Source organism: Myotis brandtii, unplaced genomic scaffold (assembly GCF_000412655.1).
Source record: "Myotis brandtii unplaced genomic scaffold, ASM41265v1 scaffold658, whole genome shotgun sequence".
In the NCBI taxonomy this organism is placed as follows: domain Eukaryota; kingdom Metazoa; phylum Chordata; class Mammalia; order Chiroptera; family Vespertilionidae; genus Myotis; species Myotis brandtii.
Window position 1 is genome coordinate 1,707,083 of NW_005370558.1, and position 21,408 is coordinate 1,728,490.

Genomic DNA, 21,408 nt, shown 5'->3' on the forward strand with positions numbered 1-21,408 from the left:
GTAGAAGGAGGGAGAGCGGGAGAGAAAGAGAGAGAGTGAGGGAGAGAGAGAGAAAGAGAAAGACAATGAAGCGAGAGAGATAACACATTGATTGGTTGCCTCTGGCACATGCCCAGAACAGGGGGAGGGGGGCAAACAGGGAGTGAACCCGCAACCCAGGTAACATGCCCTTGAATGGAAATCAAACCTGTGACCCTTCAGTGTGCGGGCCGACGCTCTAACCACAGGACAACATTGGCCAGGGCCCAAGCACTGCTTTTTGAAAGCAATCCAGATGATTCCAAATGTGCATTAAAAGCCACTCTGTTAGTTAGGGCCTCGATCACAGGAGACCGTAAATGACTGTCTCCCCAGGAGTCTGTGGGCTTCCCCGGGCAGGGGACCATCGTGGTCACCAGTCTCTGCCCAGGGTTCCGTTAGGCCTGACTCCTTGTGGATTCTTAGTAAAGGAGCGGGGACCTCGGGAGGCAGGGAGGGATGCAGAGCCCTTGAGAGCTGCAGCCAGGCCCCAGCAACCCCCGCCAGCCTCTCCCTTGCCCAAGGAGGGGTGCCGGTCACCTTGGCGTGGGTGTTGAGCAGCTCGAACAGGGCCATGACCAGGGCCTCCACGGAGACGCTGCCGCCGCGGTACTCCTCCAGGTAGTAGGCCATGGTGGCGCGCTCCTGCTCGTTCAGCAGGTGCCGCGCCTGCTCCTCCAGCAGCACGCGCGTCTGGTTGCCCAGGCTGCTCAGGGTCACCTGGGAGCCGGCCGGCCCCTTGTAAAATCCCAGCTGAAAGACAGGAAGATGGAGCTGCCCTGGAGACAGTGGCCAGGCCCGGCCAGCGACCACGCTGCCGGGGGATGAGGTCGGTCCCTCCATGGTCTTGTCCCCTGCCTCCCCCCCTCCTCCCCTCCCCACCCCGACAAACCTGCAGGACACGCTACCGATACGTGCTGAGGGCATGTGGCCTCTGCAGTTGCAGTTTTATGTCTTACATGGCACTTGTACACGTATCATCAGGTCCTCGTGACCATTCAGAGGGAAGCAATGTTATTAGGGTTCCCGTTTAGTCCTCTAGGTCTCAATCTCTCCCTTATTAAATTGGGGGTAATAGTAACTTTATTTCCAAAATACACTTAGATGGGCACACACACACACTCCAGCCCCTCCCGCCACTGTCTCTACCATCATCAGCGTCTAGGATGCCACCGGTCTGTCCTCTGCCTCTCCCTGTCACCACACACACAGCAGCTGAAATGATCCTGTGAAAACACGATCTCATTTTGCTCCCTGCGTAAGCCCTCCAACGGCATCCCATCATTTCAGGTGAGAAGCCAAACCCTGTGTGAGCTGGCCACCCACCTGCGGTCATCCTGTCCCCGCTCCCCCTTGCTCACTGCACTCCCAGGCTCTCCCTTCTTCCAACAGGCCACGCCCTCTGCCTGCCGGGGGCTCTGGCACAGGCTGCGGCCTCTGACTAGGTCAGCCCCTGCGGCTCCTGCACCAGACTTTCTCTCACTCACTTCTCTCTGACCTTCCGTTCACAGCCTAAATATCGCCTGTTCCTACTTCAGACAGCCTTTCCCTGTCTCAATTAGGTGTCCCATCTGTCATTCTCTCGTAACACCCAGCACCTTGTCGTGATGGCAGTGAGCCTCTCCTGTGATTGGACATGGGCGTAGTTCGTTTTGTTCTTACGTGCGTCTCCTTCACTGGGGGTGACCTCCTTGAGGGCAGGGATCTGATCTGTTCTGTTCGTGGCTGTTAACCCCGGTGTCTGGGATGGTGTCCCGGGGGTGCCCAGAGCCGGGAGGCACTCACAGGCATGTGTGGGATGGAAGATGGACAGACAGACTGCCCAAATGAATGAGCTCATGTGTGTGAGTCGCTGGCACACATGCCAGGTCCAGAGCTCCCCCCACGGAGCTCAGAAGAAGCCAAGGACAAGGACGCCTGGGGACGGAGGGCTCCCTACCTTGTCTGCTCCTTCTGTGGTGGGATCCCCAGGAAACCTATGGAGGAAGACAAGCATGGTCAGCCGCACGTCTGAGCAGTTCAGACGGGCACGGGCAAGGAAAGGGTTGATCTGCAGCGGGGTGAGCAAAGCTTTGAGAGAACTGCGGCCTCCACTCGCTGGGGCTATTAATTAACATGAACCCCTGGGCAGATGGGCAGTTCCCAGCCTCCCAGTCAGGCCATGTGGACAGCAATTCTAAAACCAGGCACCTACAGTCCAGGCAGGACAGGAGAGAATAAGGTTACAACTGATCCGTGGCCTCGGGGTCAGGCCAGTCCTAGGAAGGGGGGCGGGGCGAACGGAGCCTTAGAGATGCGACTCGGCTGCAGCTGGGTTTTTAAGCAGCAGCCGGAAATCCAGTTTTTTTAAAAAAAATGGGAAACCTGGGACCTTTTTAAATGTTTGTAACTAATTTAAAAAATTATAATACTGTGTAGACAAAAAGGGAGAGAGAAGGAAGAGAGAGAGAGATGCGCTGGGTGTGCTTGGCCTGGGAGGGGCACCACCCAGTCTGAGACTTGGGATGGAAATCCAAAGGTGACACATTCCAACAGTAGTAACTACTCAGCCATCCAGCAATGACATCTCATCTGAGACTCTCCCACCCGGGTAACTTCTGAGATTCTCACAGACCCGGGAGAGGGGCAGGGTTTAAGACTCACTTTTCAGACAAACAACTAAGGGCCCAAAAATAAGGTAAGTGACTCGCCAGAGGCCAACGAAGAACAAGAGAGCTGCGTGGTGCAGTTCAGCTTTCCCTGGGAAACGGGCCAGGAGAGGAGAAGGGACGCGCCCAAGGTCGTGCACGGAAATGAAAGGGACCTGGGCTGAGAACTGGTGTAATCTTTACAGATCAGGACGTGGTGCAGGGGCGGGAGGAGGACGCAACTGGCTCTCAGAGCGGGCCCCGGGGTCCTGAGGCTCCGCGTAAGCAGTGGGGCCTGACCCTGCTGAGTTCGTGGCGGGGTCCCCAATCCGGGAACTGGCGATCCACTTGGTCTCGTCCACGGTGGTGCGGGCGTGGGGCAGCCTCCCCACGTCCTTCACCGTCAGGATGAGGTGCTGGGATGACTTGAGCAGCCTGACGGCCTCGTCGTGCAGGATGTTGAGAAAGCTCCGCCCGTTCACCTCCAGAATCTGGTCCCCGACCTGCCAAGACCACAGCACAACACAACACAGTCACCTGGGCTGTTTGCAGGACACAGACTCGTGCCTGGGGCGTCAGAGCCCTGGTCCTGTCCTAGTTCTCCTGCCGGCCAGCCTGCCGAGGAGGAGGTCACCGAGGCTCAGAGAGGTTGTGCGGGTGCCTGAGGGAGACTCAGCAAGTCCATGGCAGACAACCTTCCAATCCCGATCCTGAGCCCATGCTCCTGTCACCTCTTGACCTAGCAAGGGTTTGAGGGGTGAGTCTACCACCAGCTTCCCAAGGACCCCCTTATCCAGAAAACAACAGCCCCCTCAGGGGCCGGGGTAGAGTGGGGTGGGGTTGGGGCAGGATGAAGCGAGAGGCGTGAAGGCACACTTCCGTCGCTGCCCTCTGCGCTGCCCCGCTGCGGAGAGCTTTACCCCCAGCACGCATTCTCACATCACCTCCAGATGTACACAACATTCTCATTTACTCCAGAAAACAGGCAGTAAATGGGGAAGCCAGCCTCTCATTAAAGCAATAACATACGCTGGGATTCTTATAACATGCAGGGCATTTTATTTCGTAATGAAAAGACACGCGTTTTTAATGAAAGGATTAAAAAAACAACAACGCCTAACCTTCCAATAAAAAGAAATATGTGACAAAAACAGCCGAGGTTGGTGGGAAGGTGGTGTGGTGTGAGTTGGGGACATGTGAAGACTTGTGTCTTGTTTGAACTCGGGGGGCGGGGGGGTCTGGCGCTCCCCTTCCTGTGATGCTGGGGGGTCTGCAGCTCAAGGCCAGGAAAGGGCTGCGCAGCGTCACCCCCACCGAGGCCGTGAAGGGCAGCCTCGGAAGCCGGTTATTCCAGTTATTCGTGGCTGCTCTGCCTTCTCCCCAGGTCCCCTGCCTGCTGACGGCTCATGACCAACCCCCAGGTGGATTTCCCAGCATTTTTCAAAGCAGGTTTAGCGAAGGCGAGCCAAATGGGAATTTGGAAGAAGAAAGGGAGGGAAACAGATGTGATGTCAAGGCTGAGAAACAACACCCTGGTCCCCAAGACCCTTTCTTTTAACATCCCTGCTGCATCGGGGAGTTCCCAATACAGGGTGGTTACAAAGGCAGACTTCCCCCGTCTCCCCTGTGCCAGCAATGCTGTGTGCGGAGGGGGCCCATGCGCCCCTGCCTCCGCAGCCCATCCCACAACGCTCACTACTGCACACCAGTCAGCGCCAGGCTCTGCTGGGAGGCTGTGTGCACCAGACCAACCGCTCCTGCTGCCTAGTTGAGCGTGGGCTTGGTCTTGTGCTATCAGTGGGCTTTCCCGTCAGCCTCTCCACACTGTATCCCCAGGGCCCAGAACACAGTGGGAAGAAAAATTCATCAAATGAATGAAAAGCCAGACACCCATCCCCCTCCACGCCTTGCTCTGGGACCATTTCTGCCGCAGCCCAGGGGGGACCAGCACATCACACCAGCCTGGAGTCCCAAATTTCAAACCGCAGTTGCCCAGATGCTGACTGTGTCCCAGGCACCTTCTCTGTCCCTTTACATATTCTTTTTCTTATTTAGTACCTTCAGCATCCTGAAGAGCAGGTATCATTGCTCTCCATCTCACCAGAGAGAACACAGAGGCTCAGAGAGGTTAAGTACACAGAGGGTGGTCACTGAACTAGTGGGGAGGACAGCGAGGGTGCAGACCCCGCAGGCCGGCCCCAGGGCCCCAATGCTGCCAGGAGCTCTGCCTGGGGACACGCGGCATCTCTGCAAATCCAGCAGGTCCAAAGCCACCGACCTGCCTTCACGCCCTGGCCTTCCCTCAGCACCCAGCTCTGACAACCCACCCTTCATTCCCCTGAGCAGATCCTTCAGGAAGTCGCACCAACCTTCACCTCCCTCCACCCCTCCAGCCCCCAACCTGGGTCCCTCTCTCCTCGCACCGGGGCTCCTGAGCCAGCACCCCACCTCCGGGCATTTACACCCAAACTGGCCTCAGACCTCGCACCAAGTTAATAATTTTCCCTCCACTTTTTACTTTCATGACATCCCTCCTTTCTTAAATACTTCCAATGACCCCCCCGCCACCCCGGGCCCACAATCCAGGGGGCAGCAAAGCATCATGGTTAAAGGGTTTCAAAGACCATCAGAACGGGGTTCAAACGCTGACTCTGCTCCTTCCATGCCATGTGAGCTCAAGCAAATCCCCCAATAGCTTTTGTGCCTCAGTTTCCTTGGGTGTAAAAAGGGGTGCTAGCCCAGGACTGTCCTCCAATTTCCTAGTCATCAGCACCTGTTCCCCCTGCCACCAACAATATCACAGTTCTCTCCCTCTCTGCCTCCCTGAGCTCCCTAGCTGAGAACCCCGGGCCCCTGAGAATGTGGGCAGCCCAGGTGGACTCCTTGGAAAGGGCTTGGCACGGCAAGTGCTCAGTAAGTGCTTTTGCATGAAGGAGTGGGTTTTGCCACTTCCCACCTGGCTCGGCAGCCCCTCCCAGCCTCTCCCCCCAGGGGCTTTCTCAATGCCAAGAAGCAGTGCTGTGGTGACATGACTGTGAGTGAAGGGGAAACGGCGCCCTGCTGGGCCCGCTTGCACTCAGGGCATGGCAGTGGGGCCTCGCTTCCCTCCTTCCCTCCTGAGTAGCGGAGGCCCCACCGCTCCCCTCTGTCCAGCTGCTCCCCCAGCCGAAGCCCAGGCCACACTCTCCATCAGCTGAAGTGCTGTTTTCCTAAGGATCCCTCTCAACAGCTTTAGCTTTTGTTACTAAGCGAAGAGAATCCATTTTAATCTTCCCCACACACATGACTTCATCCCAGTTTAATTTTAAAAAGTAGCAAGCCTCTGCCTGCAGGGCTGGGCCCGGAAGGGGGCTCGGAACAAAGGAAAGGGCGACTCCATCCCAGGGCATCCACCTGGCCCTCCTCGGGAGGCTGGTGGGGGGAGGGGAGTGTCCCGACACTGCATGGCACCTACGTCTGCTACAAAAATGTGCTCGCGGTTTATCTGGAATCAGATGTAAACGGGCGTCCTGTATCTTTATCAGCTAAACCTGGCGAACCATGTCAGTCACCACGGGGCCAATGGTTTCCGGGGTGGGGGTTGCGTCTGCGCTATGGTTACCAAACTTCACTTCTTGTCCCTGAGCCCGGCTCCTGTCCTGTGTGCGGTCCCTGCATGCCCAGCACACCACTTACTTCTGCCTCCTCCTCAGCATGAATATCTGAGAAGTCACAGGTTTTGCTGTGCTAGTCACATTCCCCCCCAGGCCTGTTTAATAAACACAGATTTGAGTCCTGAACAGCCGAGCCCGTTCCAGAAGGGCAGAGCCTAGCCCCAAAGATGGAGCCTAGCCCACGAGCCTAGCCTCGTCCGAAATAGCCTCACCTAGCCCTGGGAGCCGACCTGGTCCAAACACAAGAGAGAGAGAGAGACACCCACCCCTGGGAGCCGACCTGGTCCAAACACAAGAGAGAGAGAGAGAGAGAGAGAGAGAGAGAGAGAGAGAGAGAGAGATTGATTTGTGAGAGGCAGCTCACGTGTGACCCACCTGGGGAACAGGTGTGAAATAGGAATTGTACTCGGGAAACCCCAAAGGAATGGGGGTACGTGAGCCCGTCTTCCTCATCTCTCTCCAACCCTCTCTTGTCTTCCTTCTTCCTCCAGGGCCTGTTTTAAACCTGAAGTTCTGGACGGGGCTGGCCTTGGGGTCCCCACACAGCCCTCGACAGCGCTCGCGGTTTATCTGGAATCAGATGTAAACGGGCGTCCTGTATCTTTATCAGCTAAACCTGGCGAACCATGTCAGTCACCACGGGGCCAATGGTTTCCGGGGTGGGGGTTGCGTCTGCGCTATGGTTACCAAACTTCACTTCTTGTCCCTGAGCCCGGCTCCTGTCCTGTGTGCGGTCCCTGCATGCCCAGCACACCACTTACTTCTGCCTCCTCCTCAGCATGAATATCTGAGAAGTCACAGGTTTTGCTGTGCTAGTCACATTCCCCCTCAGGCCTGTTTAATAAACACAGATTTGAGTGCTGAACAGCCGAGCCCGTTCCAGAAGGGCAGAGCCTATCCCCAAAGATGGAGCCTAGCCCACGAGCCTAGCCTCGTCCGAAATAGCCTCACCTAGCCCTGGGAGCTGACCTGGTCCAAACACGAGAGAGAGAGAGAGAGAGAGAGAGAGAGAGAGAGAGAGAGAGAGAGAGAGATTGAAAGAAAGAAAAGAAAAGAAAAGAAAGAAAGAAAGAAAGAAAGAAAGAAAGAAAGAAAGAAAGAAAGAAAGAAAGAAAGAATGAGTAAGAAAGAAAGGAAGAAAGAAAAATAGATTTGTGAGAAGCAGCTCACATGTGACCCACCTGGGGAACGGGTGTGAAATAGGAATCATACTTGGGAAACCCCAACTGAATGGGGGTACGTGAGCCCATCTTCCTCGTCGCTCTCTAATCCTCTCTTGTCTTTCTTCTTCCTCCAGGGCCTGTTTTAAACCTGAAGCTCTGGATGGGGCTGGCCTTGGGGTCCCCACACAGCCCTCGACAGCATCTGGGTTGGTCTCAGACTCCCATTTCTCCGTGTCCAGTTCTCTCTCAAATTCTCTCCTTGTTGGGGAGCTTCCCAAGGTCCGGGGACCTTGTCAGCACAGCTGCCTGCTTGCTCACTGTCATTTGGAGTCCACAAACCAGTTTCAAATAAACCCAGTGTCCCCTGCTGCTCACAGCAGCCCCGTGGGGCCAGCGGGCTACGAAGCCCCATGCCTAGGGTGCAATGGAAACATGCCCCTAGGTCTGAAACCAGGCCACCAAACAGAGGAGCCATGTGGCCCTACACAGCTCTCAAGTACCGTCCGAGACTCAGTGTTCCCATCTGTCAAGTGGGCATGACAGTACCCACACTTTTTGTGAGAACCAAAGGGGACCACTCGGTACAGAGCCTGACACCACAAGAGAGGCTTTCAATAGCTTGTCCTTCGCTTCGCTTCCCTTCCCAACGGAGGCCACAGGTTGGGATGTCAACTGATTTGTTCAAGGTCACTGGTCACGCAGGAAGTGAACAAGGAGCCAGCACCTGAGCCCAGCTTTCCACATTCTTCCTACCACCCTGTGCCGCCCTCATCCCAGCATGTGCCTGGCACACAGGAGGCATTTAGTAACTGGTGAAGGGACAGGAGGGATCGCCCTTCCTCCTCTCCACTCACTTCCACTCGCTTCCCCTTTTCCTTTGGTTTGTGAACTTGGATTTGGCATGTTTAATGGTCTTGATCTGACTTCCCTGCCCCCCACCCCCCGCACCTAAAAAAACCCCTAAGAGCTCTATGCGTTGATTCATTGAAATGTTACTTTTTCTTACCGATCGAAGCCAGCTTTGAGTTAGATGACATGGGTCAATAAGGCAAAAAGTAAAGAGGCAAAGAGGCTGCGACCACCAGCCCTGCAGATGGGGAGACCGGGGCCCAGAAAGCACGGGGACGGGTCTGGGGCCAAAGCCCAGACCCTCAGCATAATTAGCCAAGAAAAATTCACACCGCCCAGAACTCATCAAGACACGACCCCCCGGAGGAAGGAGAGACAGGTGCAAAGAGTGATGGAGTGTCCAATATTGCTCAGCCTGCCATCGGGCGCCGATGGGGAGGACATGGAAGGATAAACGAATAAAGGTGGCTTGATTTTATTTGTCACCACTGCCTCCTATTTATCACCAGCGATGGAGGAACGGAGGACGGACCATGGGAATGCCCTTCATTTCAAGGCAGAGGAAAGACTCCTCCATCATCCACAGCCCATCGAGTGACAGGCTCAGATCTGGGGTGCTCTGAGGAGAGCATGCGGGGACAGCAGCAAGGACAGGACACGGATCTCCCCTGAAGCTGGCCAGCCACCAGCGGCAGGCACTCACGTCCTCTGGGCCTGAGGTGCACGGGGGAAAGAGCTCAGCAGGCTTGGGAGTGACCCCACTCAGGGAAGGGTCCCCTCTTCCTCCCTGAGACCCAGGGAGAATAATTTTACCGCGATAAGCCTTCTTTCCCTCAAAACTCAGGACTGAGACCACCAACTGTTATACTGTTATGCAGGCGAAGTGAGCGGCCATCTGGTGTGTGGTTGTGAGCACAGACCCAGGAGTCTGCCCTCTGGGTCTAAACCCAGACTCTGCCACTTGCTCTCTGTGTGACCTTGGGTAATTTCCTTAACCCCTCCGTGCCTCAGTTTCCTTCTCTCCCACGTCAGGTATGAGACCTGCCAAGTACTGAAAACAACCTAAATGCCCACAGAGGAGAGTGGCTGAATCAAGTCAGGCAGAGCCACACCATGCAGCTCCAAGCAGCCGCAAATAAAAACAAAAAACAATGACTTCTGTGCACTGACACGAAGTGATTTCCAGGATATTCGATTTTAAAAGTTAAGGTGCAAAATAATACCGATAGCATACTGCCTTTCGTCAAGGAAAGGAGAAAGATTACATGTGCCTAACTGCTTTTGCAAAAAAGAAACAGGAATAAACCAAAAACCAGTTTGTTTCGTTCCCTGCGAGGAGGGAGGAGCGGGAGGAATGTGGGGGAGAAGGGATACTCTGCGTATACCTTTTTTTTTTGCATAATTTTGATGTTTTAGTTGCTCAAAGTGAAAGTAAATCAATAGGAGGGAGCCCAATTGAATGCCAGTGGAAACAAAGGGGCCTGTTTCAAATAAGTAACAGAACTAAGCTGAAGAGGAAAAGGAACAACTAGCCCAACACAAGACTTTGACTCCAAACCCTCAGTTTAAAGACAAAATGAGCTGCTAACAAATCAGAACCCCAACTTAGCGCGTTTGTTTTCCACAGTGGAATGCACGAGGCAATTCTGAAACTGCTTTTGTCTCGTAAGATGGGGCAAGTGAGTAAATATGTTGGGCCTTCTAGATGAGAACCAAGTGCCCCCTCAGGGCCAGCACTACGCTTGGTGAGGGGGCTACAGTAGGTACCGTATCAGTTTCCTAGAGCTGCTGTGACAAAGTACCACAAACGTAACGGCTTCAAAGAACATGGACTTATCCTACAGTTCTGGAGGTCAGATGTCCGACGTGGGTCTCTCTTGGGCGGTAGCCTAACTGGGAGCCATTATGACCAAGGACGGGGGGAGCTTTAAAAGCCAGGCAGTCGGACTAAGCAAACTGAAGGTTTACAGTTTATTAAGCTCCCATTCAGAGGCCAGTTCACAAATCCAGCCAAGACAGCAACCTAGGAAGGATGGAGAGGATGGCACAGCCAGGGGGGAGAGCCTAAAACAGTCACCCAGCATGTGCGGGTTTCTCGGGAGAGAAGTCACCTCCCCGCTCCTTGGGAAAGCTGTTCGCCCTCTGGGCAGACTCATCAGCTACCTGAGACTTTCAGAGGCCTTTACTCGCCAGCACCCACACTCACACAATTAGGGCTGCCATTTTGGGGTGCTTATCATATGCCAGGCACTGGATTTTACATGCATAGCTCCTTGTGTCCTGACATCGTCATTATTATTATTATTATTACTAGAGGCCTGGTGCATGAATTCATGCACGGTGGGGGTCCTTCGGCCTGGCTGGCGATCGGGGCCAATCAGGGCATCTCATCCAGTCCCAATCGGGGCTGATCAGGGCCGATGGGGACCGGCCAGCCTCGGGGAGGGACCGCGGGAGGTTGGCCGTGGGAGCGCACTGACCACCAGGGGGCAGCTCCTGCATTGAGCATCTGCCCCCTGGTGGTTAGTGCATGTCATAGCTGTCGTCTGGTCATAACAGTTGCTTAGGCTTTTATATATACAGATTATTATTCTATATAATAAAAGGCTAATATGCAAATCGACCAAATGGTGGAATGACCGGTCGCTATGACGCGCACTGACCACCAGGGGGCAGACGCTCAATGCGGAGCTGAAGCCGGGCTCACAGCTGGCCAGTGCAGCGGCGGTGACGGCAGCCTCTCCCGACTCCGCAGCAGTGCTAAGGACCCCTCAGGGGATCTCTAACTGCAGCCGGCAGGCGGACATCCCCCAAGGGGTCCCAGACTGTGAGAGGGCACAGGCTGGGCTGAGGGACCCTCCCTCCACCCCCGCAAGTGCACGAATATCATGCACTGGGCCTCCAGTTATTATTATAAACATTAGTAGTCGAGAGCCTGGAATCTACCTGCAGCACAGCCCCGCCTCCCCAATCCCTGGGAAGGGAAGCAAGATGCCGTCTCTGAGATTCAGGGCTTGTGGCCCCTCCCCGGGAGTGCAAGGTGGCCCCTGCACTCTGGGAGAGGCAGCCCGTCCTCTAAGCTGGAGCTCAATAACATGTAAGTTATTACCCACCTCTTGCTTAAAGAGCCAGGGGATTTCCAAGTCCCCAAAGCAGTCAGGGGCTGCTGTGGGGCTGGGGCTGGCGCGCCAGTGAGGAACCGAAAGGAACAGCCTTGGGCGCTCCCCTCCCAGAGGAACTGTATGTCTGTATAGTAGCTCATGGGTACACACATCTCTATTTATGTATCTACCTGTGTATGTATATACATACATATTTTTTCTTGCATGTAAAAGAGTCCACACTGATACCAGCAGAAACCAAATGGGCCTCCCACCCTGGGATGGCCTCAGGGGCGCAGGTCGTGGGGCCAGGCAGGATCTGGGAGGGCCACACTGGGCTTCTGAAGCTTGCTTGCTGATGTTTAGGACTAAATGTCCTTTATTTCCTCTCTTTGCAGTCTCTTGATATTTGGTCAAATTAGGGTACTAGGAGGTGACAGAAGAAAGCAGGTGGCCTTTAAAGGGCCTGAAGGGCTAGGCCCTCGATCCTGAGCAAGTCCCTGCCCCTCTCTGAGCCTCAACTGCTCACCTATTAAACGGTGCTATTAATGCCCGCCATAGGGCTATTGGGAGGAATAAATAAGAGTGTATCTAAAGCGTTTGGCACAGCACTTGGTCCATAATAGCTGGTTAATAAAGAGCAACTGCTCTCATCATTATTCTTTTTAAATGCTAGTCGATCTTGGCTGTCCTTAAAGGAACAAACAAGGTTTTATGGCCCATTCTTTGGTGGGGTTTGAAGCTGTAGGGGAAGGTGCACAGGAATAAGAGAGGCTGAAGGAATAAGTGCGGGAGGGGAGCCAGCCCCTACCGGGAGGGTGGGAGAGCTCCAGGTCCCAGGGCTGCACCCAGGGCACACGCTGGGAGGTGCCTGCCCCCTCCGAGGAGCTCTCCTTCCCAGCAGGGGACTTGCCCTTTCCCTGGACCCGCAGGGCCCCGAGGAGCTCAGTGAGCGCTGGGAGGCAGGCAGAAGGCAGCACTTGCTCCCGGGAAAGCTCTGCAGGGCAGCAAGGAGTCTTGTTTACAAAGAAAGCCTGTTCTTGGCTCCACCGCCCACACACCAAGCCCCTTTATTCCACTCAATATGCCTAATTCTACTGAAAACTGCAGTGACAATACATGGAACTAATCAGTCCCGGATGCCCGAGTGGGTGTAGGCAGGCGCTTGCATATCCCAGGGACCGTGGAGGGCAAAGGAAAATGCCGGCAGGGAACACGGAGTGCTTTCCTGGGTGGACACTGAAGATGGAAATCCTCTACCGCAGGCGGCGTTTTAGGAGCCAATAAAGCCTTCGATGGCCTGCAACCGAGAAGCAACTGACGTGGCCAGAAAACTTGTACGGGATACTTTTCCTCTGCCTTGTTTCCAAATGGAAATCACCTTACTGAAGCCGTTCGCATGATTATAAAATACTCCGTTCAGACACTGCGCAAGGACATAAAGAAGAGGGCGAATCATCCATAATCTCTTCTCGGCCAGATCTCCGCTGTTGACATGTGGGAAGAGGTCGGTAGACGCTTCTCTGCGCATTTTTACGTCCGTGTTTCATACGCGTGAGGTCCTGTTGGATGTGTGGTCCTGCAGCCTGTGCTTCCCAGTGAGCAATAGGCCACGGGCATCCTTGAGCGAGGCACGGTCCCCTCCTGCACACTCCCTCCCTCTTCCTTAACAAGGCTTCCGTCAGAACAAATCCATCACCAACGCAGTAGGGGACCCATTTGTGTGTCTCCTGTCACTGAGGACACAGCTTATGTCATCACACAACGTCCTCCCTCGGAGGGGCCCGGGAAACCGCTCTCCGGCCTCAGGACGAGGAGTAACCAGACTTCTCAAGCACAGCTGGTTTGTTTTCATCTTACAAATGTGTCTCCCCTGCTGCCCTCTTTGTGGCGGCTGCCAGGAAGCTCAGAGCCAGCTGTGTCCTGCCTGTGGCTGGGTTTGCAATCCACATCGCAAGTGTTCTGGAAAGATTCTCACTCTGGCTTTATCTCTTCCCTCTGCCCCCTTGTTCTTCCTCCCAATTTTCTCACTCATTAAAAAAAAAAAAAAGCATCTTTACTCTGTGTTTTGAAACTACCTTCAAACGCTTTTTTTTGTAATTTGGGGGGAAGTAAATGGAATTAAAACTGCATACAGGCTAAATGCAATGTGGTGTGCTGGATTAGACCGTATTCTAGAACAAAAGTGGGAAAACTGAACTCTGAATATGAAGTCTGGAGTCGGTTTAGCGGTATAGTACCAATAATGTCAGCTTCTCAGTCTTGGCAAATGCACCTGCTTACATGAGATGTTAATACCAGGGGAAGCTAGATGAAGGAAAAGGGGACCTGTCTTTCCAACTTTTCAGGAAATCTAAAATTATTTCAAAATAACAAATTTACTAAACACAATCTGCATACAGACTACTAGGAGACTGTTTCCTCTTGGAGACCCAACAAGGTACCATCTTAACAGGCTGAGAGCGCAGCAAGCGCCCAGACCCAGGGCATTTCAGAACCAACTAGAACCAGCCAGCCGCTGTGGAGCACCTACTACCCACCCGCTGGCCTGGTTCCGAGCACAGTTCAGAACCAGGACCCCGATTCCCAAATGCCAGTCTCGGCTTTCCCTCTCACTAGCTGTGCAAACTCTGTCTCAGATGCTGTGCCTGTGAAATGGGCTAGCAAAAGAAGGCATTTAACAGCGGTGCTGGTGGCTTAAAACACTTGGGAAAGAACAGATTGTCCCAGTCAGTCCCAGCTGTATAACAAAGCAACTGGGTGGCTCAGAAGCAACAGACATTTATTCCCTCTCCCCTCCCCGTTCTGGAGGCTGCAAGTCTAAGATCAGGGTGCCAACCTGGTCGGGTTCTGGTGAGAACTCTCTCCCAGGTTGCAGACCACCAACTTCCCCTTGTATCCTCATAGTGGAGAGAGGGCTAGAGCACTCTCTGGGTCCCCCTTTTTAAGGGCACTAATCCCATTCCTGAGGCTCCACCCTTCGGGACCTAAGCACCTCCCAGAGGCCCCACCTCCTAGCGCTACTGAACAGGGGGTGAGCATTCTCACATACGAATTTGGGGAGAACACTAACATTCAGTCCATATCTTAGACATTCGATATTTAACCTGTTGTTAACGTCATTGTGAGTTCATGCCTCCTTTCATCTTTCCAGTGATCCTGAGGAAGACACGTTATTTGTTATGATTCCCTGGGAAAAGGACAGGAACCCAGAGAGGTGAAGGAATTCTCTAAGGTCATATAGCTATTAAAGCAAAAGCGAAATCTGGGGTTTGAATCCAATCTTCCCGGCTCCAAACACAGAGCTCTTCCCGCTACACTATTTCCTAAGACCGTGGTCGGCAAACCGCGGTTCTCGAGCCACATGCGGCTCTTTGGCCCCTTGAGTGTGGCTCTTCCACAAAATACCACATGCGGGCGCACACGTACAGTGCAACTGAAACTTTATGGCCCATGCGCAGAAGTGGGTATTTTGTGGAAGAGCCACACTCAAGGGGCCAAAGAGCCTCATGTGGCTCTCGAGCCGCAGTTTGCCAACCACTGTCCTAAGAGATGCTGACACGACAGAGGCCTGTCTGTCTCCATAACAAAGGGCCTGAATGCCCCATAATGGGGGGAACCTGACGCTCTACATAGAGAGGAGAGGAGAGGTCGTGGGGGTCAGAGCGGTGTTCAGGGGATCCTTCAGAGCCATGCATTCAGGCCCTTTGTTATAGAGACACAGTCTCATCTGCTTTGTTGGAATCAAGACTGCCTGGGCCCAAATCCTGCTCTGCATCCCATCGGCTGTGCGGCCTTGGGTTAGCCTGCTTAACCTCTCTATGCCTCGGTTTACCTAGCCGGGAACGTGGGTAAGAATGACCTACCCCACAGGATGGCATGAAAGTTCCAGGAGATGACACCTGTGAAATCAATTACGAATGCTGGGCACACAGTGAGCCCTCTTTAAGACGTGAATTAATAATATTTCAATAACTGCTGGTTGCCCTGGATCAAATGCCAGCCCCGACGCTGCCCCAGTACAACCCCAGCCCAGCTCGTGGCTTTCTCTCCTCTTCCCTCTCCAAGCACCATAATAAACTCTGAAGTCAGGGCCATCGCAGTCCATCAGCAGTGTTTGCAAAACAGCAGCCAGGAAGAGCCTGGCTGGCCCGGTGCCCAGCACCACGTGGGAGGCACCCTGCGCTGAGGACAGCGGGGAACTCGGGGCGTGGGAGATGGGACACAGCTCCTGCCGCTAGCTCTGAGCTGTGAATGGAAGGCATGCAGCCGGGCAAGGGCTCCGGCTGGGGCCAGTCCCTAAGGTGGATGCTGAATGCGCTGCTGGAAGTCTGACCGCAATCAGCCTCGGAGAGCTCCCCGCATGGCTCAGGTGGTCCCTCCCACGCCCCCCCCATGCCTGCAGCCCCGCACCCCACCCCTCCAGCAGGAGTGGGGGGCCCCTCACCTTGAGCCCGCTGCTTTCTGCTTCAGAGCCCGGGTCCACACCCGTGACGTAGATGCCGAGGCCGTACTCTGCTCCCCCGCGGATGGTGAGGCCCAGGGACCGGCCGTCCCCCAGCACCAGGTTCACCTGCAGCAGGGACAGGACACAGCATTGAGGGCCATGAACTTTGGGGGCCAGCAGGCTGCAGTCACTCCCAATCCCTGATGAGCACATGGATTCAGGTCTGCAAGATCCCCGGGGACATGGCAGCTTCTGCCCCAGCTCTGCCTCGACTTGCTGAGTGGCCGGGGGAAGCCCTCTCCCCTGGGCTGCAGTCACAGGAGCAGGAAAGGGAGGCGCTGAGGGAGATGACCTCTAGGGATGCTCTGATGCCCATCCGAGAGCTCCTCAGCACTCCTGGTGTCACTCCTTCTTCACACCACGGGCCAAGGACTCTCTCTGCCTCCACTGGCTGCCCTTAACCACATCCGTCCATCAGGGGGGGCCTGCTCGGGCCCTGGGTCCCCTCCTCCCCCATCTCCCTCCTCAGGATCAAGGCTGAGTCCAGGCTTGGGGTGCCACAACCCCAGGGTCTCCTGCCTCCCCGGGGCCTTCCGCCTCTGCCATCCATCCTGACAGCACAGGGTGCTGCTTCAGTAGCCCTTAATTCTACAAACACAGGGGGCGCCCAGACCCAGTGTGGGCCTGGGGACCCACAGATGCCCAAGACAGTCCTGCTAGCAAGGGTCTCAGTCTGGAGGGGCAGCGGGACCAGGAAACAGTGTGGCCAGAGCGTGGTGGGTGGCTCGGGGACCGTGTGGGTGCAGAGAAGGGACCATGGTCCTGACTGGGGAGTGAGGTGGTCAGGGAGGCGTCCTGGAGAAAGGGGCGTCTCTGATGAGATGGGCAGGGGAGCCTCCTGGAAAGATGGCCTTGGAATCCCGAAGGCTGAGGGGGCCAGGGCAAGGGGAGGGCAAAAGCTCCGAATCTGGAATCTGGATAGTGCACAGCCCCTGGGGTCACGCAGGATTCTGTTTGTATGGAGCGCGGCAGGGAGGGAGAGGGAGAAACAAGACTAGCCTATGTGCGGGGCTGTGAGTGAGGCCACGCTGGGCCTTACGCAGGGGAGAGAGGCTCAGACTGGGATTTCAGAAAGACTACTGGGGAGGGCCCCCAGGCGAGAGGGGAGAGGCAGGCCGAGGACAGAGTGGGTAGTCCCCACCAGGAACCCCCACTTTGCCAGGTAGAGCAAACCCCCTCTTCCATATTGTGCCTTTAGGCCTGGAACCAGCCGAACTCAGCCCTGCTCACTGGGTGACCTGGGGTCTGTTCTCCTGCCCCCCGCCCCCCACGCTCCCAGCCTCCACCCCCTCACCTGGTCCCCCCAGCTCCAGGACACAAAGATTCTGGGGAGAGCCCAGAGGAGCCCAGGAACACACAGATGGCAGGAGTCTCTGCGGCCGTCCTCTGAATACTAAGGATGGAAGCAAACCTCCCGCCTGCCCGCCACCTCCCCATAAATCCTTCACAGGGAATAAAACGGAGTCTTTATTACAGAACCGTAATAACAGTCCCATCAACCACACAGTAATCGGCCTCAATTACTTGCTGGAAATTCAGCTGGTGTTTGGTAGGAAACAAAATTCACAGATGGGAAAGGACAGTCAGGAGAGGCAGCCTGGCTCTGCGAAAAGAAGGCCACACACACTAATAATAGGCACGTAGTAATAATAACTCACTAGATTAGCTGGGGACTAGATGTATTTCTAAATCCCAGGCACTTCACATGCATTAATTATCTCATTTCATCCCCTCTCCTCCTCTACGGCTTTATTCTTTTCACCCCTTTTCCAGATGAGAAAACTGAGGCTGGAGGATGAAAGGATGTGGCCACGGTCACAGCCAACAGCTGGCAGAGGCCAGGCATTTACGTGGAGCACCACACTGACTCCTGAAGGCCCGAGTTCAAATCCTGCTTCTGCCCTTTATCCCTGGGCAACCGTGGGGCAAGGCCCATCACGTCTCTGACCTTCAGTTTCCCCACCAGTGAAATCCTCGCACACAACCTACACGGAGCAGGCACCGCCATCCCCCTTCCTGCCTTGCCTAGAACCCCGACCCTGCCCAGGAAGCAATATGAGCAACCCCAGGAGATGACGTCGATAAGCATTTGGGGGAAAAAATACATGAAAGGAACCTAGCGCCTCGCTGGCATTCGATGAGTGATGGTTGCCCCTGGAATGAATGACTCTGACCCAGACACTGTGCTCTGTGCTTACACACACGACCAGTGACCCTGGAAACAGCCCCACATGGCTGCCGTGACCATCCCCAAATCCAGGAGCCGGAAGCCTCAGTGGCTCACCCAAGGTCAAGGGACGCTCTCAAGGCCACACGGTCAGGAAGTTCTAAAACCAGGTGTGATGTTGTGATTTATAACAAGAAATATATATATTTGGTCTTCAACCCCATTCCTAGCACTGAGCTCCTGAAACCCGTGTAAACTCCTAAGTGGTAAGAGCAGTTGGAGCATCTTTTGTTCTAATGAGGTGACTCTGGGTGGGTTCCTGGATGGCTCCTGCCTGGGGCCTGGTCACCAGAAAGACCAACCCATGATGAGGAGTCTGGAATATTCACCTCCCACCCCCATTCTCCAGAAAGGGAGAGGGGCTGGAAGAGGAGTTAACTGATCCGGCCTATGTGAGGAAGCCTCCACAAAGTCCCAATGGTAAGGGTGCGGGGAACTTCTGGGTTGGTGAACATGTGAACGTAAAGGGAGAGAGGCACATCTGGAGAGAAAGGCACATCTGGAGAGAGAGAGGCACATCTGGAGAAAGCACCGGAGCTCTGCGTCCCTCCCCACACCTCTCTTCCATCTGGATGTTCATCCGTATCCTTTATCCAGTCCTTTTACAACAAACTGGTAAACAGTAAGCAAACTGCTTTCCTGAGTTCTGTGAGTTGCTCTAGCAAATTAACAGAACCCAAGGAGGGAGTCATGAGAACCACCAAGTTATATCCTCTGTTAACCATCTGTACGCCAAAAGCGTCTATAGACGCCAGCGGTGGACCTTTTTAAATTAAATTCAAAATATTGTGGCAGTTAACTGGTTAACTCTGCAAAGAACAGTGTACACATGGGTTTAATCAAACAGGACTTATATTCAAACCCAGCAAATGCGTAGCAGTTAACTGGTTAACTCTGCGAAGAACAGTGTACACATGGATTTAATCAAACAGGACTTATATTCAAACCCAGCAAATGTTCCCCGAGCTTCTAGCATGTACTGGCCAGTTGCCAAGGTGTTTTCGTCTTCATTCATTCATTCACTCGACACTTACTGAGAGCCTGTGCTGTGCGAGCCACTACCAGGGCACAGAACCGAGATCCTTACCGCCACGGAGCTGACACAGAGTGGGGAGAGTAGGCCCTGTTATTGTCTTCATTTTATAGAGGAGAGATTGAAGCCCAGAGAGGTTGTGTCACTTGTACAAGGTCACCCAGCTGGTAAGTGGGGGAGGCAGGATTTGAACCCAGGCAGCCTGGCTCCAGAGTCTTATCCTTTCTGCCACGTGGACACTAGCCTGTTTAACCCCCAGCAGCAATCCTGTCCTTGTTTACTGCAGCTGTAGAGGCTGAGGGTTAGCCCAGAATGGGACGCCGGAACAAGGAGCCCCTCTTCGCCTCTGGGGGAGTGACAGTGTCCCGAGAGCAGAGAGGTCTCATTTGCAGAGAGCTCCGTAAGTTCTTCCTCCCTCCTGTGCCTCCCTGCCGCCTCACGATGGTGCTCACACCCAGTGTGGAGAAGAGCATCACTGGAAGGGCTGAGAAAACAGATCCAACTTCAGAGGACAGCTGAGAGAGTTTTCAAAGGCACTTTCGTTCCACGTGTGATTTTTATATCACGATTGCCCTGAGCACTCCCCACTGGGGCTGTGTTAGGATTTCTGCAGTTGGGTGGGAAGTCCATCCGGGAGTCTGGTCACGGCTATTTAGAATATTAGATGAGACCAGGCCACTGGACAGAAGAGTCAGGCCCAGGAGCCAGAGTGAGGGCTCCAGAGACATGTCCCCAGGGCCCTTCTCAACAAGGATATGGGGGTTTCCATGTTGTATCAGCGAGAGGAGACTAGAGGACAGGGCAGAAGCTGCCGTCGGGAGCTCTGAGGTCTGTGAAGGCCTCCTGGGGGTGGTCTAGGGCAGCAGTCGCCAACCTTTCAGACCTCATGGACCACCGGTTGGCGACCACTGGTCTAGGGTCTCTGCTGGCTTCTGAAGTAGTGGGCCTCCGGGGAACACAGTTCTCTCAGCCTCTGTCTTCTGCATTCCTATGTAAGTCACTCCTAGATGCCCAGAGGTCACCTTCTCTCCTTCCAACCCTCCCATCCACTCACTTCCAGGGACAGGGTCCTTCTCACCAAGCCTCGAGATGCCATGCTTGTTCCCACCTCAGGGCCTTTGCACGCACTGTCCTTGCTGCCTGGGATTTTCAGTCCCCTGACGGCACATGGTGGCTTTTTCTTTCTCTCTCGGTCTCACTCAGGAACCATCTCCTCGGAGAGGCCCTACCTGACCACCTCATTGGGAGCAGTGCCTCCCTCCCCATCGCTCTCTATCCCCTCTCCTGATTTTACTTCTTCCATCTGTCTTCACCACTTTAATGCTCTTGCTAAACTTTCGTTCGTTTCTGGATTACTGTCTCACTCCTCCCAGGACCTCCTATCCCACTTCCCACAGTAGCCTCAGGCACACCAGGAGCTCACTAAGTACAGGGGGCCTCCTGCATGGGTCCTAGTTGCTGAATCTCCGACCCCTCATGTGTAAAATTCGGATAAGGACGCCTGCCCTGCAGGGTGGTCTGCGGATTCAGTAAGATGCTGTTAAGTACAGAGCCCAGCACCCAGCCAGCTCTCCACCAGCGAGAATTCCTACTCTAAGATTATATCCTACCCCGAGGGACGGGGCTGGAGAAAAGGATAAAGCAAGTTCTCTGCCTAACCCTGGAAGGCTGGGCTTGGAAATGAGTCAAGGCCACAGGTACTGCTGCTTTCTCAAGACGGCCAGAGAGCAAGGTCTCCGGGGGAGGGGGGCACGGGGGCCGACCCCCACCCAGCCCTGCCTCCTCGGAAGAAGCCCAGGCGGACCCAGTGGTGCCTACCAGCTGGCTACCCACTGCCTCTCGCCTGGCACAGAGGCGGCTGCCATCTCTGTCTCGCCTGCAGATCGATGTTTGAGCACAAAGAACACAAAACATTAAATAAATGTTACGGTCTTATCGACAGGAAAGGAAAGCTGAGAACGTCTCCGGAGGGGAGGCTCTGTGGCCTCCAGGCTGCCAGAGTCAAAGTGCTGGAGGACCAAAGCTGCTTGCAGGTATGACATTCCTAGTCCCAGGAGCGACTGGGGTGGGGAGGGGGGTGCAAACAGCCCCCAGAGTGAAGTTTAAAACATCAGGGAGGCCATCTCTCAGTCCTTTCCACAATATTTTAAGAACCAGTCGTGCCCGGGGAAAGGCGGGCTCTGTAGGGTCGTCTGTTGATGCCCCTGTCCCTCTCCTTCAGGTTACCACA

At 54.6% G+C, this 21,408-nt stretch overlaps 1 protein-coding gene across 1 annotated transcript in view; it reads right to left on the bottom strand.

The window, feature by feature from the left end:
* The window catches only part of DFNB31 (deafness, autosomal recessive 31), a 69,993-nt gene that overhangs the window by 19,753 nt on the left and 28,832 nt on the right, over window positions 1-21,408 (bottom strand). Inside the window, exons 4-7 of the mRNA XM_014528888.1 lie at window positions 15,859-15,984; window positions 2,946-3,148; window positions 1,958-1,994; window positions 559-771 (exon numbers count right to left, since the gene is read on the bottom strand). Of these exons, the coding sequence (XP_014384374.1) occupies window positions 559-771; window positions 1,958-1,994; window positions 2,946-3,148; window positions 15,859-15,984 (579 nt within the window). The remainder of the gene's footprint in view (window positions 1-558; window positions 772-1,957; window positions 1,995-2,945; window positions 3,149-15,858; window positions 15,985-21,408) is intronic.